Raw genomic sequence first — 26,465 nt, forward strand, 5'->3', positions numbered from 1 at the left:
TTTTTATTTTACATGACACCATCCAAACACGTAAGACTTATGCACTGGACAGCGTTTGCTCAATCCATTCTCGGATCTCTGTTCTTTCTGGTCCAGTTGGAACCAAATGCCTAGTTTTACAAGATATCTTAGACAGCTGATCAATGACAACTAGCAAAACGCAACACTCACCCCGAATCATGATACAACACTTTGGCATTCTCGAAACACTTCGCCAATTCGAGCGTCCGCTCATTCGACACCACAGAATCAGCTCTTCCAATAACATGCATGGAAGGCATACCGTTCACATCATCCACATACTTCACAACAGCAGGATCTCGAGGCCGGTACCCAGAGAAGCAGATAACGAATTTACATCCACTCAACCCAGCATTTGAAGCTACAGCAGCCATAGTCGATCCTTGACTAAACCCCAAAATTCCAACGAAAGGTCCTTTGGTATCCCACGTCTGTTTAATCAAGCCAAGCGACTTGTCGAACCCTACATAACTTTCATGATCATTGTCCAGTTTCTCAAACGTATACCAAGCCCGAGCTGCAGCACCGTTAAAGTCCTTCAAGCCGATGAAATTAGCTTCATCTGCATCTATATCTGCTCTATGTGGAGCATCGATATAAACTAACAAGCCAAATGATAAGCGAACGGACAAAATTTGATCGGAAGCGAAACAAGACAGATCCACCGTTCAGATGCGTACCTAGCTCGACTACAGACTCGAGCTCCTTGCGTAATATCGCAGTCCGTTGTCGGAAGAGGGGAGCGTTTTGCGTGTACCCGTGTAAGCAAAGTACTCTTGGTTTCAATGAGGTAGAGGTCATGGGAGTGGAAGGAGACATGTGGAAAGGTCTTGGTTCTATTTTGCTTGCTTGATCTGTTTGGTTTGAGAAGCAAAAGTAACAATAAATCTGACGGCGAGAAAACACAAGGATGACAAGCAGAGCCGACGGACGGGTGACATCTTTTACCAGGAGCTGGACCAGGAGCATGTTTTTTCTCAAATGAAAATAGTGTGCGGTACCCGCCATGGGTTATTGCATCTCTGGCATCTCTTAGATAGAGTCTCAGTGAGACAACGCGTTTTATTCATCATCACTACGAGTAAGAATGACTTCTTTTATTTTTACTGTCTATGTATACACTCTCTCTCTATAGATATGATATACTCCTTTAATAGCGGTTTTTGTACCACAACACATCTCCTGCAAAAACGAGAATGTACGGAGATATTAGTATCTAAACAGTTCATGACACCAAAAAACACTGACGAACCAGTATCTTCTACAAATCGGCAATTATCCCAAGAGTGGTACATGGCAACGAAGGGATTAGTGTTATCTTTACGGTAGTATGGGCCAAGTACTTTCTTGAGTGCTTCGGTAGCTTCTTCAGCATGGTAGTGAGGCATGGTTGAAAACAAGTGGTGGGCTAATCAGAGAGCAAGAAGATTAAATGAGTACTCATTGGCGTTCTGACAAGGTAAAAAGCTGGCATCGTAAATCCAATTTACCAATGTGGGTGTCTATGGTTGAAGAATTAGTTAAACAAGCTTTCAACAGCAGTAAAGCATATCACCTTGAATTCTCAATAAGCACTCATACAACAGCACTACTTACCGGCAATGTGGTGGAAGAAGTGGTCCAAGAAACCAAAATTACGGTCCAAGGTAGACAAGGCTCCACGTAAGAAGTTCCATTCACCTTCTCGGTAGTGAGGGATGGTGGGATCGGTATGTTGCAAGTAGGTAATCATAATCAACCACCAGTTGACACTATCGTCGTGTGTTGTGTCAGACACGTCATCGTCACGAAGCTGCAGAAAACATGCTTTTTGGACATACCAGATGTAAGGAACAAAGTAGTATTTACCAACAGTAATGAAGCCAAAGACATATATAGCATATGAGATGCAGCACAAAGCGACGAGTATACCAAAGTCCGATTCTACAATCTGGTTGTATTGACGAGCTTCAAACAAGACACTAGCAGGGTTGAAGTGAGAGGCACCAGCCTTTGACTTTGGACCCCAAGCGTTTGTGGTGAGATATGTTGGCCAGCCGAACAACAGCACCTTGAGCATGTCTAACAAGTTTTTAATTGGAGAGGCTTCAAAAGCTTCACCCATTGCGTAATCATCCTCATCCTCATTTTCAGATGTTTCTGGTAGTGGGAAGCCATAGTCTGATCTAAGTTTAGGTATATATACGGCATCCTTGTCCATGTGGGCATTTGACTTGTGATGGCCCTGTATGACATGAGAAAAGACGAGTTGAGCGTATTGCAGATACATTTAATATGAATAATAGAATGTGGATGATTAGGCGTTGAAATGGCCGACCGATTCAACTTCTTTTTGTTTTGACATGTGCGCGTAATTTTTTTGGCAATCAATTGATTGATGATTGAAGAATTCAACCACGTCTACAATAATGCAATAATCGAGATATGTACGTACAGCGTGAGTAATCTTCCATGAGTGGTAGGGAACCATTAGAGCCGAGTGGATGATAAGACCAACGACGTTATTAAACCAGCGATAGTCAGAGAATGCCTGATGACCACACTCATGAGCAAGTACCCATAGACCAGTCAAGACAGCCCCTTGGAAGAACCAGTAGATTGGCCAGCAGATATATCTAGCAGCTACGGGGAGGGAGTCGATGTGTGTAGCAGCATAGCCCATAGCTGCGACCATGATCAAGTCGCGGAAGACATAGTACATTGATGTGATGACACTACGTTCAAAGCAGTGAGCAGGTATGGCATCACGGACTTCTTTGATTGTAAAATTAGGCGGTGTCCAGCCCGCGAGACGAGGTTTTGGATATGCATTTTTGGTGGGCGAGTCGGATTTGTTGTTGATGCCGTTCAAGTGAGCATGGCCATTACCATTGGCATGACCATTGGTAGCCCCGATGCGTTCTCGCAATATGTTTCCGTTAGAAGATTCCTTTGTCGCGCCCATCCTTTGTTGATGTGTTGGAAGTGGATTGTTGAGATTATTGTTTAGTGCAGGTTTTCATTCCCCAGCATTTAAATGAGCCTAAACAGGCCAACGAGGAGCGATGACTTACCTGATGGCAGATTGTATGCTCGATGGCAATAATAATATCAATTGTGATGCACCTCAAACCAGTCAAAATGACGATTTGTTCCGTTTTCTCGTTTTCTAGGATTTGGAAAATAGAGCCGACGGCGCGGTGTTCTTTGCTGGCGTTTGGAGTTCGACCGTTTGCAGAGTCTATTAAGGCTATGTATGTATGTATGCATATTATAGAGTGCTTCAGATTCAAATACCTCAACGCGTCCAAAAGGATGTTTTGATCTCGCAAATTTTCAATGTGTAGACTTCGCTGACGACAACTGAATATTCGTCAAAACACCACTGGTAGATACAAAATCGACATCCAGCAACCAAAAAAGAATTCAATACGTATTGCTCCTTGCTGGCAGTTTCATAGAATTAACTCTTGGCCTGCAAATAGCAAGGAACCAGTCTGGAATGTCGGATCAAAACACCGCACCACCCAGCAAGATCAGCACAGGATCCAAGTAGATCCAGAAATCCAAATGAACCTTACAGATAAATAATTATTAAGAATGACTTTAAAGTTGCTGAATGGTAAGTGCTGTCGTGTTCGTGTTCGCTGCGTTCCAAAGCCAGCAGTCACGCAAACATCCACTCTGTTGCAGACACACAATTTAAGCTTCAGGATGCTTCATAAGAGCCCTGTATCGGATGCTCTCATACCAGGTATACTACAGTTACACTTTGTTTCATTCTCGTCGCTTCACTCTGCACTTGACTTACTATACAAATATGTTACCCATCACAGATTTAGATGTTGTGACTTTTCTGTTAGAAGCCAGAGGAGCTGCCTCCCTTCCCAGACGAGATTGGCCGGCCTTGATCGAATACGAGACCGACCGCATCATCACTTTTGGTGAATACGTGGAAATGGTCAACAAATTCTCGGCCGGCATACAGAAAATTGGGTTACGTAGAGGCCAAACGTTGTCGCTCTTTGTGCCAAACCACATCGTAAGCTTCATATCTGTCGGCTTACTTTTGTCTGCTTGGCCTTATTGACCAAGTTGATCCACGTTTTGTTTACACTATGCACTCTTCACACGCACGCCTACTAGTACTTTCCGATCGTGCTACTTGGTACATTACGAGCCGGAGGCATATGTTCTCCAGCAAATCCTGGCTATACCGCTGATGAATACGCCTACCAATTGACCGATTCAAAGTCTAAATGGATTGTTACCTGTGAAGCTGCTCTGCCCACAGCACTCAAAGCTGCCGACATTGCTGGCATCAGCAAATCCTTCATATTCTTGATCGACTCTGCTCCCACGGTCACAGATTACAAGACTGTAGATCAGATTATTGCAGAAGCAAAGACTCTCCCTCTGTATCAAATTCGGTATACTGCTGATGATTTGGAAAACACGCCAGCCGTGTTATGTTATTCGTCAGGAACTACTGGAAGATCTAAAGGGGTCGAGACAACTCACAAGAATTTGGTAGCAAATGTGTCGCAGTTAGATCAGTTTGAAGGACGCGAAACAATTATTCCAGGAATTGACAAATGGTCAGTAAACTCAATTCTTTGACATTTTACATCGCTTCTCACATTGCTGTCTCGATTTTAGGCCTGCGATTTTACCAATGTTTCACATATTCGGACTCACTGTAGTTACAATGTGGTCGGCATTCTCGGGTGTTGCACTTGTTGTTCAAAACAGATTCAGTCTGGGAGCTTTCTGTGAGAGTGTGCAAAAGCACAAATTGACAATGTGCCATGTCGTGCCTCCGATTGTCATAGCTCTTGCTAAAGCAGTAAGTACATTTACCATATGGTGTTGCTTTGTTACTAGTGAAGCACATCAAGTTTCATTTTGGTAAACATTTAACATTTCCAACCTACTTTAAGCCTGTAGTCTCCAATTATGACTTTTCATCAGTCCGAGTTTGGTTCTCTGGGGCTGCTCCACTCGCGACTGAAGTTCAGATGGAGGCGCAGGCTCGAGTTGGCGGTATTTTCAAACAAGGATATGGTGAGCTGATTGATTTTAAACCCATCGCAGAGTCTGGCATCTCGTACAGTCAACCACGTTTTTCAGAATTCCTGGGATCTTGAACCAATATACTCACACACTTTTAACACAACTAGGAATGACTGAATGTTCGCCAGTGACGCATCTGAATCCAAACCACAAGGTCAAGTTCGGCTCTATAGGCCCCCTAATTTGCAACATGGAATGCCAAATCGTTGATCCCGAAACGAACGAGGTGCGCGGGCCAGGAGGAACTGGCGAGATTTGGGTTAGAGGGCCCAATGTCATGAAAGGTACCATATTACTGTTTGCTTGTTTACGGGCTTGAAGCATTCTTTCAGCATTCTTTACATCCAATTGACCATTGAACCTGTTCTCAAACTTCCAGGCTACTGGAATAACGCCGAAGCTACAAAAAACACCATTACGAGCGATGGCTGGCTAATGACTGTGAGTTTCTCTTTTCGGCCAATGAGTTTCTCAATAACTCACGACGTAGTTTTAGGGCGACATTGGTTATGTTGATGAAGACGGCTATGTGTTTATCGTGGACAGACTAAAGGTACGCCTGTGATAAAACCAGGCACGGTGCGATGCAAATTATCAACTTTCGTCAATCTGACAATGCATTCTTACAGGAACTGATTAAATTCAAAGGCTTCCAAGTGCCGCCCGCAGAACTTGAAGGCTACTTGCTCACTCATCCAGCAATTTCCGATGCGGCTGTGATAGGAAGACCAGACGATGAAGCAGGAGAACTGCCACGCGGCTTTATTGTCGTAAAGCCCGGATCAGAAGTCACGGAAGCTGAGATTGTCGCGTTTATTGCAGCCAAAGTTGCAAACCACAAGAGGTTGCGTGGAGGAGGTATGGGCAATTTGGTATTTAGATCTAACGGGGTTGAATAGCTATACTAAGAAAAATTCCATAGTTCGATTCATCGATGTGATTCCCAAATCTGCATCAGGCAAAATCCTGCGTCGTGAATTGGTAAGGCATATATGATTGGCTTCAATTTTGCACTTGAATGCAGATCTAATATGATTTTTGTGATAGCGTGATTTGGACAGGGAGGAGGTCGAACACGCCAAAAAGAATGAGGAGTAGAGGCCCAGCTATAATGATTACAGTACTAAATACTAAATATACTAATATACGACGCGTATTTGAGGGTCATTTGAGCTTTGAAGTTGGCTAATGTACAAGATCTGGACGATCAGATTTGCTGATTGAGCCACCTAACTTTTGGCTTGTCAATTTTCTTTGGACGTACAAGCAAAAGACAGCGAGTAAGATCGTAACAAATAGGTCGTTATCCCTGAAAATCTCGTTCGTAGAAATTTCCGTCATTTGAAAGCATCTCGCTCGCAAGGTATTAGCCGAATTCGTCGTAAACAAACACACATTCGTTGATTTTTTGGACATTTGTGTTTTGCTGTAAGAGTAAAGGCAGCGTTTACTTTCAACCAATGCTGTAATCCCTGACATTCTTATTCTAATTTTTAGTGTCAACAGCAACTCCACCTATCCAGCACTGGTTCCTCAATCGCTCATCATCAACAAACAATCCTCAAAATGTCCTATGGAGTATCAACCAGAAACTCTCAAAAGAGGAGAGCCGAACTCCCTGAAAGTATGACCGCATGTATTGACACCAGATCTAGTCCTTTTGCCCATGAACAACACCTGCAAACTCCGTTTTACTGTCCAAGCATCCAATAACTGATTCTATCACAACATTACATCTAGTACCGCTTCCAGCACAACCTGTTGGTCGATTCGACAGTTCATTGGGTCTCTTGACAAAGAAGTTTGTAACTTTTCTCAAGGACTCGGTAAGAGATCGCAAAAAAACATCAGTAACCAGTCGCTAGTGCTTAGCGCAAAGTGCTTACATCTCAACTCCAATGTAGCCAAATGGCATTCTGGACTTGAACAGCGCTGCCAACTTCCTTGGAGTCCAAAAGAGACGTATTTACGATATCACCAATGTGTTGGAAGGAATCAATCTCATTGAAAAGAACTCAAAAAATCATATAAAGTGGAGGTAAATAACCGCAAAAAAATGCACATGACGCCTTCTCCATTTCAACATGGAATTCAAACACCACCTACAATGCATAGGGGGACAGAAGACACATCAACGTCAGGAGAAATCGCAGAAAGGCAACAAGCCAATGCAATTACGACACAAATTGACGCTTTGGAACGTGAATTGGCTGCAACTAGGCAAGCTAAAGCTGAAGTTGAAGGAAGAATTCAAGAATCGTTGAAGAATGATGGAAAGAGGTAAGAAAGAAAAATGAAAGCGCCGGAGGGAAGAATCACACTATAGGACGACAGAATTGCATGACTGGAATGCTAACTTACGCCGCTTCGATTCTCTTTGAAGGTTGTTGTACGTCACGCATTCAGACATAAATAGTATTCATAGTCTTAGAGGTGATATCTTGATTGCTATTCGAGCTGAACCTGGTACGCAGCTTGACGTTCCAGATCCAGAACATGTACGTGGTTTTGAATTTTGCAAGCATAAAAAGTGCCTTTATCGATGATCCACAACGCGCATTTCGAACACATTTCTTTCTAAACATTAGTTGCTACCCGAAGGACAACGACGATACCAAATCTACATCAAATCCCAACAATGCATCGAGATTCTTCCCGTATACGAAGACGAACCCCAAGTACCAGACTCGTCTAGCCACCCATACAACTATACCCCCTTAGCATCACCAATGCGAGGCAGTAACCCACCAGCACAACATAACGTCTTCCCTCATCACCAAATCACATATAACGTCAGTGATAGTTTCCGCGTACCCACACCCGTACAAGCTGCATTAGCAGCCAGTGCATCTCACGTATCTGAGGATGCAATGCATTATCATCAACGACACCAGAATGCATTTGGACCGGCTCAATCGTCTAGTTATAACAACAATGGCCAGCAACAGCAAGTACAACCACAGCACCAACAGCACACGAGAATGGAACCATCGAATAATATGTCAGTTGCAGCTCTGCTTGCAGATGATTCCAGAGGTGATGGAAGTCCACACATCACACGTCATGGTCATCATGTTGGTGGAATGGTGGGATCTGGAGAGTTTATACCTATAGATCCCGTACCACAGTCACAATCGAATGAAGCGATTATGACGGTTGCTCCCACGTATCTCTCGGAACAAAAGTACTCGACAAGATAGGTACTTGGATGGATGGTGTACCAACAGGCTTCTTTATAGTAATAGGTTTTCCAAGTCAGAAGAGTTAGAATTATAACATATTTTCGCTTGTGCAAACAGCAGTACTCACGTACGCAGCACACAAACCAGTTACTTTGTACATATTTAATGGCTGAATTTATTAAGTCAGCAACACATACAATATAAAAAAGCATGTAATCTAAAACCAAATCATGAATATTTTTGTTGTTACAATTGTTCTTTAGCCAAAAAAAGCAAACCTCGATCTATTACGATTACGTCAAACTAGTAAAACCACCAGGTAACAAGTCATCAATACTCTTGGTCTTATACTGACCATTCAACTTTGTAAGCTGAATGATGATGTTCTTTCCAAATTCACAGATAAATTGCCGACAGATTCCACATGGTGTTATATAGTCTTCTAGATCTGATGCAACAGCGATGGCAATAAAGTCCCGGTGTCCTTCTGACTATAGAGTTATAATTAGGTGTCAAAACATCGAAAAGAGGTTGGTGAAAATAGGCAAAACAAGACACATTGGCGAAATCAACGCACAATTCCTGGCACTTACAACTGCCTTCACAACAGCTGTACGCTCTGCACAGATACTAGCTCCAAACGATACATTTTCCACATTACATCCCATGTAGATTTTGCCTGACTTTAGCAGTAGTGCTGCACCGACTCTGTTATTTGTGAGAGAGAAAAAAAGTCAGACATAATTTCTATTGTAAATGAATACTCAATCCACATCCTTTGCTCACTTCACAAACCATTACCTGAATTTCGAATATGGAGAATATGAATTCTCTTTAGCATGGCGAGCCATATCATTCAGAAAGGTTGCAGTTTTGGTATCGAGCTTTCCTATTGTGTGTTGAGTGTGTGATTGTGTGTTGAGTTTGTGAATGCTGTTTGTTAATGACACAACAAAAAGAAGGATAATCTTCCCCAAGAGGCAGTAACATGCACAAGTGTGTATACCTGTCCTGATGATCTGCTCCATTGTCTTCGAATCAATCGTGGCATCGACAGAGTCTTCCTCAGCAGACTTCTCCTTCTTGAATTTTTTCTTGCTAGGAGTCTGTTTCTAAGAAAACCATCGCACATAAATTAAGTTAAAACACACTAGCAAGAGGGGAAATTCGTCAACAAACTTTAGTGACACAATCAACACTAACCTCTAGATCGATTGCTTCTTCAGGCCGCTTCTTACTGCTCTTTGATGATATAGGTGTATAGGAAGGAACGTTTTCACCTTCCCACAATATCTCATCGTCTTCTTCCTCATGCAATAAACCACTACCAGTAGCAACACTACTAGTAGCAGCAGCGGCCTTCTTACTGTTACTAGCAGGCGCAGGAACAATCGTAAAACGGCCTTCCCATCGCTTGTCAAATAAAGTTAAAGCGTCAGAACGCTCCGATTGAGCATAAGCTTCAGCCCATAGTTTTAATTTAGGTCTCTTGGCCAAAACTTGAGGTTTGAAGTCTTCGTACTCTCGCATATCAGACGGCCTGTACCAGGCGCTGTATTAATGTGTAGGTAAGTGGAGTTTTATACCAGTACGTCGAAACTACAGATCCCTTACACGTCACCGGCCTCTCCGAAATGATAACAAGTGATCACATCTTTGCCACGCTTCTTTTTTCGGATATGGACCGGGAGATCGGCTTCAAGCTTAGCGTCGAGCACCTAACAACGTGTGAGCTGTCAAGCAAGAGGATATTTGGGTGACGGATTGCAGCATGATTTCCGCATTAATTTAAATTGCAAGACATACCAGACAAGGCCACCATGGATATCCCTAATACAATTGTGTACGTGTGTATTAGTGAAGTGTAACATTTTGAGAGGCTGATGTCTTGTACAAAAGGAGATGCAGTCTAACAAATGCAGAGAGCAACGAAATAAAGAGCATGAAATACCTTGAATCTACACCAAACTAGTCTCCTTGGATGAGTAGGCAAGGGAGGGAGCAAATCGACAACATGATCGTCAAACAATGACATTCTTCCCGTCATAGCTCAATGATACAGAACCGCAGCGTGCCTGTTTTAGATATTTCTTGGCAAATATAATATAAATAACCTTTTGGTGCGAGAAATTAGAAGCTCTTGAATCCTACAAGCTAAAACGTGATACTTGAGACTCGCAGCTTCAGGTTCTCCCAGGCTATGCCTACGCGTCGATCACGTTATAAGGTAACTTCACGTATAAACGCAATAAAAGCTAGATTTACAGTCTCAAGATGCCAATAATTTATATAATGTACAAGCTGATCACCAACAATAATAATTTACATACGCTACTTTATAGAGTAGTTGATGCACTACATGTGGTGCAATCAACACGAATGAAGTTTGACCTTCCTGCTGTATGGAGTGTCATGGATACATGTGGGTTTGCACAAGCACTGGGCTCTTCATCCTCGTCATCTTCGTTCGTTGGCTGATTATGATGCAAGAAGAGGTCCAGTTCCTCCTTCATATCTTTCAATGAGGCGAGATCAGCAGCAAAACACAATCCACAGTCCCAGTTGCAAAAAATGAAGCCATACTCTTCTCTCAAAAAGCAAGATTTGCATACAGGGCAGAGCACAGTTGGTTCTTGGTGCAGATCCGCTACGCAAATGAGTGGTAAAAGATATAATTAGTATAATATATAACCAGATCGAAGAAGAACTGAAAAGGTCCAACATCAACACGTCTTACATTTCATGGACTTGATGATGGATGTTGCGAGTAATTGAGTTGATTGAATCGAGTGGGAGTCCATAGGTACAGTACTAGTGTCCATATCGTCCCATGATTTCATGAATATTTCATCTTCCGTCAACCGATTCTCTGCAAAAGCAGCTTGTCGATTGTCTCGAAACGCAGCGATGGATTTCAAGATGAATTGCTGTCGTAGTTCAACTTGAGTTGGCTGCGATTTGACACTTTTACGTTGCATTATTACTTTCCCTATTAGCTTCTATAGTTCATTAAAGTCTGTGTCCCTCTTCATGATCGGCCTCTGCACCTTTTTTTCTTTCCAAGAAACGTCCAGACGCAAGTACACGATGGAGGTGATTAGCAGCTACCTGAAAAAGAATTCGATTCCTATAGCACAGAGATTGGCCCGGGCTCGTGATCTATGGCTGGATCAGGTCTCTTTTATACCTCAAAAACACGAGCTTTTGTTTGACTGGATTTGCCAGTACTTGATCAAATCAACTACAAACGATCCTCAAGGGTAAACTGTCCACATTTATCTGATTTGACGTCCAAATTGATAATTCCCTCCTTTTGTATCTTCAACTAACACCCATTTAACGATAGACTGGTCGACATTACGGACTTTTTCTTACTCTTATTGAAACACCTGAAATTGACTTATAATACTACCACTACTACCACCCTGGTGTTCCAAGCTACATTTAGATTGCCAATCCTCGTCGCAATCGCAAATCTCGTCAACTTTATAACAGGCACTCCTCCAACCGAAAACACGACACTCGTTAAGCTAGCTCATAATGTACGCATGTGCTTTGACATCATATGTGACCTCGATACGGTATTCCTACCAAGCTTTGAACAGCTATCCTCCTTTTGCATCGACATGCTACAAGCCAGCTGCCATCACACCAACGACTACTTGAAGACTACTCTGTACAGTATAACTGATCGCGGGCTGGCATGGTTTATAAAGTCGGGCTACCAACAGCCGAATCAGAAAAAGGTATGGACGCTCGTGTGTACATCAGGCCAGAGAATGGTATCGTTCTTCGGCATACTAACACTATCTTCGTAAAGGTCTTTCAAACCATCTTTGTCAAGATGCTGCCACACTTTGAATCCATATATGCCTCCATGAAAGGCCGCGATATAGCAAAGAGTTTGAAGCAAGTCATTCAACAGGGGGTCTTCCATTCAGAACACCTTGCAGAATTCACAACAGTTATTGCTGAAGTCAGCAAGGGTACAGCCATGGATGTTGATCAGAAAGTGGGAACGAGTCATATCAAGCAGTTCATTACTCACATCCAGGCACTCGATGATACAAAAGGTATTGTTGGGTGATATTTTTAAGCTCATAGTCGCGTTTTGATGGCTTTGACTTACAAAAATTTAGGTTTACCAATGATGCCAATATATTTGGACTGCTATTGTGAACTTGCATCTCGTCAATCTTCCAAAGCCCGTGATTATAGTGATTTCACATTCTTCAAAGTGCTGAATAATGCTCTGGAAGGATTTATTCAAAGATCTTTACAGCTGCTCGCTCCAGGACAGGATAGTAGTGTCGATGTGCTGGCAAATGTGATTGAAGCACTTGATATTGGAGTTGACTTACTGAACGTTGTCAAGGCTCGTGGTGTTTATTCTATGACGAACGATGAGGTTGGGAAAGGACAATTGGAATATTTAACTAGTATTGCAAGTGGTTTGGTAGTGCTGGCTGGTGCTGTCCCTGGTACATCTGCACCAATGTGATTACATTCCCTATGGATTTGTTTAGCTCATCTATTCAATTTAAAATCTTAGCGTCACATCACTCCAATATCATTCATGGATTCACGGCTCTACTTCAGCTCGACAAGTCCATTATAGAGGCTTGTATCCCAGAAGTGTGGTCTTTGGTATCACTGGTACAATGTTCTCCAGAATTCTTTTCAGCCAAGCTTCCTTTGTTGCTGACGCTAAACGATCGTTTTAGTGCAAGACTGAAATCACACAGACGGCTGCTGTTGATTTCATGACGGTGCTAATATCTCTGTATCGACAATCACGTCAAATGGATGTATACGTAGAATTGTGTTTTGCATCATTACGGGATCATTCAGTAGTTGATGAAGATCAGCTATTAACATTTGTGGATGGGCGAGTTATAGACATGTACGTTTTCCGAGGCTTTATTTGTTGGTTTTTTCCTGCTTTTGTGAGTGAATCTGGATATTAAATGATTAGCGCTCTTTAGATATGGCCAATCAGTTACGAGCATGCTACCAGCACAAGCCCTTCACCTGATATCCAAGTTTGCAAATGAAGTACAATCCAGCTATCTCCAATCCGTCATCGAAACACCGAAAAGGAAACGCAAGAGAGCTGATTCATCTGCTGCCACCATAACTCTACTACCTCGGTTATCTTCTCTGCCTCAAATAACCAAAATGCTGATTGCATCCATTAAACATATAAATTTAACTCAACTACCTAACGATGTCGCGGATGAAATCAGTCTTGGACTTGGTCGGTCATTGAAATCATGGGTTTCAGCTGCAGTGAGTAGTGGTGATTTCCAGAGTGCTGTGATGGTGAAGGCCGTCGTATCTATATTGGAATTACACGAATGCTTGTTGGAATGGTCGGATAAGTATTGGCAAGAACTTGTTGTGAATGGTGATTCTAAACAAGATCCAGTCGATTGCTTCCTACGTCTCTTGCCTGCTGATTTGGATGTTGGAGATGTCAAGATAGTCAAGGTAGAGAATTCGACTAAACCGGAGTATTATGTGCTGACACATATCCTTTTTTTGTCGTTGATATTAGGATCGAATCATCGCCTACAATATTCACAGGCTCTCTACAACGACGTCTTCTGGGGCTGTCGCCTCTAATGTTCTACAGACATCAGTGTCTCAAATATTGCAAGATTGGCAAGATCTTGATGGAGACAAGGATAATATTATGCAAAGTCTTGTGGATCACATACCAGTGTTATCGTAAGCAAGCGCGCTGCCTTCCTTTGGGGTTTCTGTCTCGTTTTTTAGCTGAAAAACTCGTTGGAGTCATTAACGTAATCCCATTTAGGTCCGTCTTGTCGGAAGAAGACATGGCTGTAGTTTTGGATGTCCTTGTTGATAGCCTTTCAGATCCAAGCAGCGGTTCCCCTACAAGGCAAATAACATATGCCCTGATGCAATCTCCAGTCTTATATGAGCTGAAACCCCTTCGAGGTACGAAATGCCCTTTCGTCAATCAAGACATAGGTTTTTTCTGCGACTAAGAATCCGATTTTGAATCTGGTAGACATATTTGTAGCCAAACTAGTAGCCTCGTCGGTCAAGGCCTTGAAGAAAGTATACCAAAAATCCAAGAACGAATCTGTCAAAGCTCTACTCAAACTGATCGAAGCTGCATCTCTGACATTCACAACCCAATCATCGCATCTGGAAATCGATACAGTCACATCGCTAAAACTTCTTTTATCTCAGCTACCACCAACGATTGAAGCTGTAAACGAGGCCAGTTTGAGACAACCATATTGTCTACTCGCATTGCTCAACACCATCCCTGTGACATGTTTTACGCCAAGTAGAGCAGACCATTTGTGTCTCGTTGCGGTGGTAGTTGAAGCTCTTTTGCTGAAAACTGGAAGTGTTGCTGGTACTGACCTGCTACGGTATGGAGCCTTGCTTCGTCGTTTGGTGAAGAGGTTGAGTGTGTATCGTCAGGATCGTCTTTTGATGGTATGTGCAAAAAAAGCATAGACACAATTCTTGATGCCAACATATTTTCTTTAGCTCTACTCTAGTGATATTCTGAAATGGTTTATTGAATCCACGTCAACATACAAGGCTCATGAAACTGATACACTGTGTCAGTCTCTATATCGGGACATTCAGGAGTCGTCGATTCTCGTCACTTGTTTGACAATCAGGTAATCGCACCGTTTGTTTTTTGGTCGTCCTAGTCTGTCGTAATACACATCGTACAAGATTCCTGAATAACTCGACAATTCTTTTACTGTAGAAAATGTCTATCTCGTCGTGTACCAACCAAGTCTTTACAACAAACATCAAAAGAGTTCATGGAACAAGTACTGAAAGCTTGTCATGTAGCTTTGAAGAAATCATCAAAAGTGGATATGTCATGTATTTCTTCTGTCTTTGAAGCTATATCTGGCTGTCAAATATCTCGAGACAGGTGTGTTGCGGTGCAAATGACGAAGTGAAGTCATACTGTGTGTTTGATGCAATCGCTGTTTTGGGCTCGCCATTTCCAATGTCTAAAAACACCTGATTTATCTCCTCCTTATTTTTCTAGTATTGTCGCAGAAGTAGTAAAATCTAAACAATACCGAGCTTGCGTCTCTGCATTGAATGCTCAACTTGCAAAACACTTTGCATCAAACGACGCACAAGATTGGAAGCTGGTCATGATTCTTGTTAATATTGCTCAACATATGGTGTCTGTTTCAAGTGATGAAGGTAAAAGTGAGATGCTTTGTGTATCAGCGATTACACTTTAGATCACTGACTTTTGAAATTTCTTTTTTGGTTACGTAGAAGAAGATATTGCTCAACTCGTAACACTCTTGGCCGAGTTTTTATCGAAGTCAACTCTATCAACAGACTCAGGATGTCAGCAATGCTGTGCCGGAATCCTGAAATTACTCGTATCCGTGTACTCCACCAATCCGTCTTCATCCAGCTTCCCTCTTGATTCCTTACGACTATGTTGGATTCTGATGCGTGATGGAGACAAGGATATTTCTAGTATGTGCTCACAAGTCTTACAACAACTTGCCAAACGAGCTAGTAAAGAGACCTTCTCGGCAATGGTCGAACAGACGCTTGATTTCCTTGGTCGTGGTGCTGAACAACAGGAAGCTGCGGTTAGGATTTTAGGAGTCTTTGTTTCTTGTGATAATCGTGAAGGTATGCTCTTGAGTGAGAGTGTTTTTTTCGCGTACATGATAACATAAACGTGTTTCATAGTTGGACGGCACATTATCCGACAATATGCACCGCATATTTGCTCCCGTTTGAGCCTGGCAGTTCAATCTGCACGTAGCTTTGATGTTGTACTTGAGATGCTCAAGTTGTTGACCAGCATGCTGTCAGACAAGGTATTTGGGAGACAGAAAGCAGTTGCTTACTCTGCAAGCATTCCTGATTCGTTTTTTGTTTCGGCTATAGTATCTGGAATTAAAATCACTAGACATATCAATGGCACTCTCATGTTTATACTATCTAGCATCACCATCATGTGCAACGGCATTCCCATTATTAAGCAGCCAACAAGCTATCGATGCATTTGAAGGGATCATGGCTGTCTTGTTGGCAATCATTCGATTCCGACGAGAAGCCATTATACCTGTTATACCGTCTCTAATCGTGATACTGAAACAATGTCTGTATTGTTTCGGTAGTCTACCACATCATCACGGCAATACGATGGAGGTTGACTCGAGTTTTGTGGCTGGATCAGCAGGTAGTAATAATGTAAATGAGGATGAAGATCATTTTGTAAAAAAGCAAAAGAGAGGAACAGTAGGATCATCACACCAAGACCACCAGCAACAGCATCCCTTCCCATTATTCGCAGCACACACCACACTTCCCGACTCGTGTGCATCGTCGCTATCACGAGTAATAACATCCCTGGCCCAAAAACCAGCCGCCGGACATCACAACACTACGCAATCAGTGACTTCTGTAGCATCCCAAGTAGTCAAACCATTATCCAAACCAATCTTGGCACTGCTAGCTGAATATGTCGCGGTGCAAATATCGAGGTCGTTTGTCATGACGGGTAATTCACGAAAGAGGATGGATGATGGAATGTTTTATTTGTTGGATGTTGCTGGTGAGCATGGAAGGAATCACGTTTTGGCATCTATTGTGGAAGGGAGTGGGAAGAGTGTGTTTAAGGCTTTGGTGGGTAGTTGGGAAACGAAGCATGTGTTCCGAGGAGGTGTTTGAACTTGGAGTTCTTGGGACAGATTTTGTTACAGTTGTAGAATTGTATTTATAATGATGTACTTCCAACAAGCCGACAAGACCAACACGGTTCTGAAAGTCGCAAAAGACGACCTTTTAGCAAAAGATTGAACTGATTGGTTCTAGTCGCGTTCACGTGTTATTACGGATATTACGCGGTACGCGGTGGAATAAATATACTATAATACCGCTGAAGTTGTCGTTGTTGTATTCGCGTTGGTAGGGGTTCGGTGCGAAGTAGTTCACATTCTCGCACTTTTCATCAAAACACCACAACATTCAATGTACCGAATATAATCCCATTTTCAGTCAAGAGACCCATACAGGTATAGAGCGCCACACTATATAAATCATAGAACTGGTATATACAGTAGAATCAAGCTAAAGATCAATCATGTCGAATCAACACAATCCATCACAATCGAGAATGTCGAGCATACCTGGGTTGACTCGACCATCATTGGGACCTGCACGATCAAGCACTCTGCCTGGACAGCAATTGCTGAACAACACGAACAATAACAGAAATGTAGGAGGAATGGCTGGTTTGGTGGACTCAATGTCTGGAATGGGTTTGTCCATGGCTGCTGAGGCTAGATCCTCGTCTTCAAATATGAGATCTATGGGTTCAGTAGGTTCTGCTCTAGGAAGGTAAATATTATTGTCTATTATTCCTTGTCGGGGTGATGCACCTCCTCTTTGGAACAAACACCAACCACATTGTTTGGCTTTATCTTACACACATTGTCGCTAAACATGTCGCTAACTACAACACTCTCTACCATCCTCAACAAAGACGCTCAAGTGTATTCACATCTCGCCAATCCAGTTTCGGTATCAACGCCATTCAAGGAGGCAATGCCTTGCTCGCAAAGGATCCTAGACCCATTCGCGACAAGCAATGGCAAGCAAACTCTATAAAACAACTGGTTGGCTTCCTCCAATCTGCTGGCTACCTGCAACCCATATCGCCAAAACAGTTACAAGCTCCGTCTGCAAAGGACTTTCAGGCCATCTTCAAATTCTTGTTGGCTCAACTAGATCCTAGCTATGTGTTTCAGAAAAAGTTTGAGGATGAGGTGCCTGGGATACTGAAAGGACTAAGGTAATTGTAAATTGAGTCGAACGAATGTGTTCACAACACTTTCGCTCTTCGTTCACTAACACATTGGTCTTACCAACATCTTCTTTTTATATACAAAGGTATCCTTACGCGGATCAGATATCAAAATCAGCATTATACTCTTGTGGATCAATGCATGCTTGGCCTTCACTGCTAGCCATGTTAACTTGGATGGTGGAGCTGATATTGGTACATTGTTGAAACCCATTCGATCACCGAACCCGTTGTTTTTTCTCAACGACCGTCTCCATTCTAATCTAGGCGTGTGAGCAAATGGACAATAATCCAGATGTCGAAGACGGAGATCCTACTGGCAATCCTGAAAAGCTCTTTTTCGACTATCTGAGTAAAGCTTATGCGCTATTCATGGCTGGAAGCGACAATTATGACGGAATCGACCAAGAAATGATGGCAGATTTTGGTAAATTTAGAGCCATCGAATGGTGTATTTTAAACTTTTCACGACTTTTCTTAACACGATGGTTTTGATTTAGACCGAAAGAATGAGTTTGTTATACAAGATGTAGCTAGACTCAACCAAGAAAATGAGATATTGAAGAAAGAGTTACAAGACTTGACTGGTACCGAGGTGATTTCCGTCAGATTGTGTACGAAATTGGAATCCTTTCATTTATTATAAATCGCCTAGGCTCCAATAATACGGCTTGATCGTGAAAATAGTACTCTCACAAGTGATCTAGTCAAATTCCGACAATATCTGATGCAAGTGGATGCTAAAAACATCAAGTTGGCCGAAACCATTATCAAATTACAAGACGACATCAAAACTCAAGGTATGTTTCATTGCTTACGTCCTGTTTTTGGTCAAGATTGATTTTGTCCGTGTTACAGAACTGGAAATGAGTGCTCTCACCGGTGAAAGAAATGCATTGCAAAAGACAGTCGATGGTCAGGAAATATCACCACAAGATGTAGATCGTATGACAGATCAACAAGAGCAACTAGTCAAGATGTTAAAGGCTATGAATTCTAAAGGGGACGAAGTCAACAAGCTGGTCTGGGAAAAGGAGATTGGGTATCAGAAAACCATCGACCAGGTGAGGATGAGATGTAGACTTGGCTGCGCGAGTCCATGTTTGGTCAAACCTTCCATTTTTTGTTTCTCTAACTGTCTTTTCTGATCCGCAGCTCGAGAAATTAGCAGACGAATATAATGCTCTATGTTACAGAGTTGACATCAGTTCTTCCGATCCTACAATTCGTTTTGATTTGAAATTGAATCTACAAGCACCGAAACCTGAGCTCGTACCCTCAGCGGATTTGGGCAATAAAGTCAAGGTATTTAATCTTACAATGGATAAATGCACGAGTCCATCAATTCACCTATATTTGTTTAGCCTGCTCTGACTTCGTTACAAGCACGATACACGGCTCTCAGGCACAAGCTTGCTGATGAGCAAAGCGCCATTCAAGAGTCTCTAGATCGCCTTATGGAGGCTCTATCACAAAAGATGGATGATCTTACAGAGTTGGAGGGTCGTATTCGAGTGTTGAATGAGCAGTACAATGAAGAAACTGAGGTATTTTGCGATCGTAGCGGTGTGATAATTTTTTCGCTTTTAGATTTCACACACTCATTTGCTTGAACTCATTCCAACACATTTGTTTGCCATCGAATAAATAGGTCATCAAAGTTCAACACGCTGCATTGCAACAAGAAGTCGAGGTATTAGAACAGCAGATACAGAGAACACGATATGATGCCAGTCGTGGCCTTCTTCAAGCACAACAAAAACTTCAATATGCACAAATCGAGTAAGTGGGTGGTTGAAACATCAATGACTCGCTTTGTCTTGAAAACTTCTTACTGTTATTTTGGGGACTCAAGCTTTTTTGCTCTCTGTCGCGTTTTAGGTATGATCAACTGACAGGAAGGTATCAAGATCAACGAGAGCGACTCACGAAACAATTCATACGTGCCCTTGAAGATTGTGTTCAACTCAGGACGTATGTGAATGAAGAACTTCGAACTCTGAAAAAGATTTCCGAAGACGATCTCGCAGAGGCCATCAAGGAGGAAGAATCATTGAAAGCTCGTTGGAATATAGGAGATACGACAATGGTGTAAAATGTTAACACGTTTGTGTAAATAGATGTCATTCTTCAGTTGCAAGATTTTCTTTATTTGTTTACATATGGGTTTAAGAGAGTATGGTGATGATATTGTGTGCATATTTATCAGAGCGAGGTCAAATATACACTGGACAAAGATCTCAAAGGATAAAAATATGGCAAAGAGTGTGATCATTGAAACACCATCATTCAAGGCTCTTCTACTACAACTGCTTCTGGCACTTCTTCCTTGTATCGGACAAAGGGTTCGAGATGCTAGACCCAGAAACACGGAGTAGTATGTCAGTATGGAAGATTCAAGACATTGTGTACCATTTCCGATCGTTTTTTTCTCACCTGAGTTTCATTCCATTGCAAGATGACTTGGCTGTCCCGAGAATGTTCAAATCCCAATACAGAGATGCTTGCGACTGAGAGACCCAAGACAGAGCCCTTATCTGGAGTTTCGCCAATCCACCTTTTGTTTCGAATGTGGATTAGAGGTGACAAAAGAAAATCCGCACACACTGAGAAATGACTAGATGCCAAGGCAGAAGCGCTGCTCCCAGGAATATCAAATTACCTGGCAGCCAGAGTCCTTGCGAAGTGACCTAGAAGAAAGTGTTACAGGGCCTATGACAGGAAATACTTGTGTAATACTACCAGTTCACTTACCATGAGTGACTGAATAATAAAATCGAAAAAGAATGGTTTGAGGACATCTTGACAATCGCAACTGTTTCAATAAACCACAAAACCTACAGATCAAGACATTTCCCAACTCCAAGACACTTTTGATTCGTTCAATGAATCGATCTGCTCTAGCTCCGACTGTTGCGAACAATTGATTGTGTCAGTAATTTCCATTTTTGTCGTCTTTAAATTTCAAAAACACCAGTGCTTTCGCTCTAAGCTGAGATACTGACCTGCTTCTGAATTTTCACCACCAGGACACCCATCTCGCCACATGTTCCAACCAGGATTTGCTTGATGAATCTCACCCCAAGTCATTCCATCGTAGTCGCTGTAAAAGGCAAGAGCGAAAAAAGGGTTTAACGACACGTCGACTATGGGACGCATGGGTTGCTTCATGTCAACACTGGTGAAGTTTCATACCCATAATCCCATTCTAGGTAGAAGTAAATGGATATGTCAGATGTCAATGGCAGATACAGATGCAATCAACAATCGACAATCAGCTTCACCTTGTATATCAGCGTCATGTTCAATATGGACCTTTTCTTTGGAAGCCAATTTGAGAGTTTCGTATCCAGTTTCTACAAAAAAGATGAATCAGTTGGTAAAAATGCCGTGAATGCATATAGACTGTCCATAGCTTGTATTTTGTTTTGTTACCAAGTGCTCGTGATAAAGGTGAAGAATACACGAAAGGGTAGAGTTCAAAGAAGGGTAGCTTGGAAGCTTCAACTACATGATGCAAGTATCTTCCACAGGATATAGCCTGCGAAAAACATAGGAAGAAGGGCAATTGAGCTTCCAGGCTTGAGAATGCTGCAGCGAAAAATGCAGTCACGAGAGACAAAGAAAGGGTCTCAACCTGTTCTTTTCCTGCACCTATTTTTCAACAATTAATCGATTTCAGATTAGCAAGAATATGTAGCCTCTTAAACTCAGAAATATGGCAGCAGAAGTCTCGCGATGTTTCAAATGGAAAGTATAACATCAAATGGGAATCAATAGATTTACTCACGATCCAACGGAACATCAGTCTTGCCAGTATGTTTGCCTGTGTGAAATTATGGATAGAATTACATGAGCGATCGGTTTGAGAAGTTCGTTGACAAATCTTAACTTTGCAGCAAGCTATGATGACGGCAATAGGAATGCATGGTAGTAAAGTTACCGGATCTGGTCCATTCTGTTTCGCCATGGCGAACTATGGTCACTGTATGTAAATCTGCCATCCTTGCTGTAGTGCGACGTTGGATGTTGGGATTCAAATGCTCAAAAGCTGTCCAGGCGACAACCCCCACCCAGCACTACTATGTAAGATCACCAAAAATGGATTCGTTCGCGTTATTCTGGGAGCTTACGCGTTCGCCAGGAATAACTACGCGTGGAAAAGTGCTGCATTTAACGATAAAGATATGATCTATTTACTAGTAACAACAGGATCTAAATTACCAAAACGGCAGCACCTTTGGCAAATCATGAATTCTCCTTATTTGATGATGACCAATGTTCCTCACATCCTCATCACGATCTTCATCGTCCATCACGTACACACATTTCCAACCCAACTCCACAGCAGTCTTGCAATTACTCTTCGAATCATCGACCAGATAACATTTCTGGTGATCCTTTACGCCCGCTTCCTTCATAGCTTTGTAGAAAGATCGAACATCGGGCTTGCAAGTCCATTCACCATCTGGTGCAGTGTAATCACACCACGTTATACCCTCTATTAGATCGTCCACTCCGAGTATTTTGAGGACTCTGGAGCCATGATATAATCCTGCATTGGTGAAGGCCCATATCCGGGGTCCTTTGACTCGCAATAGCATTTTTCGAAGCTCTTCATCGTATGAAATCAGATGTTCTAGCGGTATAGCGCAATCAACTTCCTACAGGTTGAGAGTTTGCGGTGTGAGTAAACTTGATGTGTAGGCCTCGTTGTAAACTCCTTGGTAGGCTGCTGTATGCCGTTGGAGCGAAAGAAAAGCCTCACCCGATCGAAATCAGCAGGATCCACTTCATGATGGAGTATGAGGCCTCGCACAGCAAGTCCGTATTCAAGATAATCTAGCGTCCAGGATGCGGTGAGTATTATAACAGCTCCGTGTGAAACCCATTGACTCACATCTGGAGTGTATTTCTTGTCGTTCCTCATCAGTCAGATGGGTCAAGTGGCGTTTGAAGTATTTATCAATATTTTCACCCATGAGGAATCCAATACCAGACGATCTATGATAGAGCGTGTTATCTATGTCCAAGAAGAGTCTAATAAGGTGATGAGAAATTAGCACAGTGTTGGATCAGCAACACAGAAGGAAGAAGACAGCAGTCCAGCCGTGCACTCAGTGCACTTCTGATGCAAGAGAATGAAAGAGGTTTCCATTCAACAAAGTTGATCTCCATCCGAAAACCACAAATACTAACACGTCTCTGTTTGCGTCAGGCTTTTGCGGCTTCCACCCAAAGAAATTCAGCAACAAATCCACCAAGATCAGAGATGCTACGACCATATTGTCAGGTGATTCTCGCAGCTTTCCTAGGCAACGCAGTCAACAAACACAAACAAGAAGAAAATCGGATACCCCCGACGTGCATCAATCACAGGAATGAAATTTCTTGAGAACACGTCCGCAGTAAAAAGGAAGCAAGTCCTGTCATTTTGGGCGAGATATCGCTATATTCACGTCGAAAAATATCCCCTTCCTACTCCGAGAGTACGAATATATTATGGATTTAAATTACCCAAATCGGCCACCACCTCCCATACCACGCGTCGCTGAAAAAATGGCTTTAATGAAACCCAGATGTGTCGATGAAGGCTACACCTCTCTCGCTTCCATGAGAGTTTCCCAAGTCAAACCCAGCACACACACCCTTCTAAACCAATCGTCGCTCGAGACTGTCATTGCTACCTCGCCTCCCCACGATGAAGCGAATATCAAGACTCGTTGCAGTAGTAGCACCGTTAGCAAAACCATCGACGACCTTTATCAATCCAACTACAATGACGACAATGTGGTTTCTCCCGACCTGCAAAAGAGACGGACTGTCTACATTGATTCCCAAAATGCCACCTTTGTCGAAAATCGTGGTGGCCTTTCGGATGCCATCGCTGCTGAAGAACGCATCGAAAACGATTTATCACTATATCGGGAGGCGTCTGCGGGCTCCTTGGGCTCGGAATCTGACTTGTCCGAGTCTCGTCTGCCACCATCCATGTCTCTGCCCGATACTCCAACTGTCACGCATTTGTCACGATGGCCCCCAGTTCAAAACCTGGCTTCTGTCGCTGCTGACTCAAATACAAATTCGGAGGAAGACTTGTCTTCAATGATACAGGACGTGGATGACATGGTCATATCCACATTGTCTCAAGATTCTTCAGCTAAAACTACAGTCGTCACAGCAGAGCCAACATCTGCTCCCAAAGCTCCCAGAAAGGCGTTGGGTTGGTCTGCTCGCTTGTCGAGTCTCGCTGCTCCTCTGCATTTAGTCAACTCGTTACGTCAACAGCTACAAGGCTATAGTCATCACCAACAACCACAAGCTCCTACTTCTGCAGGTACACCAGCTACATCTGCTCACCAACAACAAGTACAACCAGTATCATCATCTTTCTCCTCTCTTCCTCCTCCTCCACCATACACAAGTTCCACTAGTATCAGCAATCTTTTACCACCGCAAACAGTCAAAGAATCAACCACCAGCAACAGTAAAGCAGTAACTGCACAAACACCTGCAACCGCCGCCACCACCACACAATTCCGGTCATCGCCGCTATTAAGGAGGTTTATCCATGGAAATAAGGTTGTCCCATCAATCGCAGACAAATTTCGTCAACACGATGAAGATTCCAAAATTATTGCCTCAGCAGAGATATCTCATGATGAAAAGGAAAAGGCTCCTTCAATAGATCAAGATGATGACGCAGATGACGATTATGGAACCCCCAAATCTCGAAATGCTAAACGATTCAAGTGCCCTGCTTTTGATTTGAAGTACAAGGTACATGACCCCAACTTGACTAATTTTTTTGTGCTCCTCTGAAACAAAACGAAGAAACTAAAACAACAACAAATAGACACTGAAGAAACTCGGTTCAGGAGGCCACTCAACAGTCCGTCTAGCCCAAACAATCGCCGACCCATCAAAACGTGTCGTCTGTAAATTCATTCGCTCATCTTCAGTATGGCATTGGCATCGCCCATCACCAGCACGCCCCAAAGTGCCACTCGAAATACATCTCATGAGACAACTCGCAATCCAACAGCCTCCTCATCCAGCTATAGTCAAGTATATTGAGCATTTCGAGTACAATACCCGGTACATAATCGTGATGGAATACTTGGGTGAAGATTGGGTTGATTTGTATGATTACGTTGAAGTGCATGGACCTGTTAGAGAAGATCATTCTCGTGAGATTTTCACTCAAATTGTGGATGCTATCGAGTTTTTACATAAGCTTGGATATTCGCATAATGATGTCAAAGGTGAGTAATATGGAGCTCTGTTGGACTTTCTGTTAAAACCATTGATGCTGATGCATTCCCTGATTTTTGTCTCCTCCCTGCAGATGAGAACATCATGATAAACACCAAAACACGAGAAGTCAAAATCATTGACTTTGGATCAGCAACACCTTTAATACCCGGCCAAACCGCGTCCCTATTCTTTGGAACCAAAAAGTTCGCAGCTCCAGAAGCCGTCCAAGGACTCCCTTACTACCCTGAAGCCCAAGAAGTATGGGCACTAGGTGCACTCCTCTACGTGCTTCTCTTCAAAATGGATCCATTCCGCGGTGATCGAGAAATAGTAGAGCTAGACATTTCTCGACGAATTGAAAGACTACGACAAATGGGTAAACGGGATGGTGGTGCTGATATTTCGGATGCTGCTGCAACAGCCTGTCGAGTCATGCTGGAAAAGGACTGGTCTAGACGTATACGAGTTAAAGATATCAAAAAGTTGGCCTTTTTCAGACCGAGTTCCCGTAAGCATGTTCCTAAATTGTCTAGTTTCGCTGAAGGAGAAGATGATGAAGAGGAAGAATGGGTGTAAACTAGAGTGTGTATGTTAAAGTTGAGGACAATGGAAGCTTTACAGTGTTGAAAGAAGTTATCTAAAACTGCACGAAAAACAATAGTAAAAAACCAAATACCTAGTTGTTGTTTGAATATGAACCTGTCTGTAAATGATCACCAAGGAATTCAATGTGGTTTCGAATTTACTTGTCGGTATCAAATCGCTATTGTATTCTCGTTTGCGTCTTACGTTTTTTTGGTGAAACCACAAACAATAGGTCTGTTGCCTCTCGGGGATAGTGTAAGACATGTCCAAACGTTTACCATGGACTGTACAGGGCCAGCAGTCCCTGATCATCTTAAATGCGAATATCGTCAATGTTGAAACTGGGAGTATCACGTTTGGAAGTGTGGAAGTTGACGATGGCATAATCACATACATTGGACCATCTCCTATATCAAGCAAGAAAGATGTCCCAATAATTGATCTTAAAAACAAGTATTTGCTACCTGGCCTGACTGATTGCCATGTACATTGCACTGCTGGTAAGGCACGCACATTCA

General features: G+C 42.6%; 6 protein-coding genes across 6 annotated transcripts; 3 read left to right on the forward strand and 3 right to left on the reverse strand.

The window, feature by feature from the left end:
- Nucleotides 1–37: 37 nt before the first annotated feature.
- SmJEL517_g04696 (uncharacterized protein) lies at nt 38–2,965 on the reverse strand (the record flags this gene model as incomplete). The annotated part of the gene is made up of 7 exons (XM_031170624.1): nt 38–110; nt 172–622; nt 1,274–1,429; nt 1,512–1,523; nt 1,618–1,772; nt 1,842–2,245; nt 2,456–2,965. 7 exons carry the CDS (start codon nt 2,963–2,965, stop codon nt 38–40), a joined length of 1,761 nt encoding a protein of 586 aa, XP_031023373.1.
- Nucleotides 2,966–3,820: 855 nt separating this feature from the next.
- On the forward strand, nt 3,821–6,171 carry SmJEL517_g04697 (uncharacterized protein; the record flags this gene model as incomplete). Its single annotated transcript, XM_031170625.1, has 10 exons — nt 3,821–4,042; nt 4,147–4,598; nt 4,660–4,846; nt 4,941–5,064; nt 5,181–5,357; nt 5,453–5,514; nt 5,570–5,626; nt 5,703–5,931; nt 5,996–6,054; nt 6,121–6,171. 10 exons carry the CDS (start codon nt 3,821–3,823, stop codon nt 6,169–6,171), a joined length of 1,620 nt encoding a protein of 539 aa, XP_031023374.1.
- Nucleotides 6,172–8,548: 2,377 nt separating this feature from the next.
- On the reverse strand, nt 8,549–11,233 carry CDD1 (cytidine deaminase; the record flags this gene model as incomplete). Its single annotated transcript, XM_031170626.1, has 9 exons — nt 8,549–8,746; nt 8,849–8,963; nt 9,057–9,144; nt 9,262–9,367; nt 9,459–9,807; nt 9,870–9,973; nt 10,062–10,085; nt 10,676–10,902; nt 10,993–11,233. 9 exons carry the CDS (start codon nt 11,231–11,233, stop codon nt 8,549–8,551), a joined length of 1,452 nt encoding a protein of 483 aa, XP_031023407.1.
- Nucleotides 11,234–17,382: 6,149 nt separating this feature from the next.
- On the forward strand, nt 17,383–20,200 carry SmJEL517_g04699 (uncharacterized protein; the record flags this gene model as incomplete). Its single annotated transcript, XM_031170627.1, has 11 exons — nt 17,383–17,639; nt 17,785–18,093; nt 18,192–18,300; nt 18,373–18,532; nt 18,606–18,700; nt 18,761–18,905; nt 18,964–19,169; nt 19,261–19,410; nt 19,470–19,652; nt 19,757–19,887; nt 19,987–20,200. 11 exons carry the CDS (start codon nt 17,383–17,385, stop codon nt 20,198–20,200), a joined length of 1,959 nt encoding a protein of 652 aa, XP_031023408.1.
- A 194-nt stretch (nt 20,201–20,394) lies between these two features.
- SmJEL517_g04700 (uncharacterized protein) lies at nt 20,395–23,390 on the reverse strand (the record flags this gene model as incomplete). The annotated part of the gene is made up of 13 exons (XM_031170628.1): nt 20,395–20,460; nt 20,542–20,662; nt 20,768–20,795; nt 20,860–20,868; nt 20,947–21,015; nt 21,111–21,208; nt 21,301–21,313; nt 21,390–21,461; nt 21,541–21,646; nt 22,395–22,769; nt 22,874–22,947; nt 23,006–23,145; nt 23,305–23,390. 13 exons carry the CDS (start codon nt 23,388–23,390, stop codon nt 20,395–20,397), a joined length of 1,257 nt encoding a protein of 418 aa, XP_031023391.1.
- Nucleotides 23,391–23,607: 217 nt separating this feature from the next.
- On the forward strand, nt 23,608–25,938 carry SmJEL517_g04701 (uncharacterized protein; the record flags this gene model as incomplete). The annotated part of the gene is made up of 3 exons (XM_031170629.1): nt 23,608–24,885; nt 24,962–25,370; nt 25,454–25,938. The coding sequence occupies 3 exons, from the start codon at nt 23,608–23,610 to the stop codon at nt 25,936–25,938; spliced, it is 2,172 nt and encodes a 723-aa protein (XP_031023392.1).
- Between the last annotated feature and the right edge of the window lie 527 nt (nt 25,939–26,465).

Source organism: Synchytrium microbalum (assembly GCF_006535985.1).
Source record: "Synchytrium microbalum strain JEL517 chromosome Unknown SmJEL517_scf0034, whole genome shotgun sequence".
Classification (NCBI taxonomy): Eukaryota; Fungi; Chytridiomycota; class Chytridiomycetes; order Synchytriales; family Synchytriaceae; genus Synchytrium; species Synchytrium microbalum.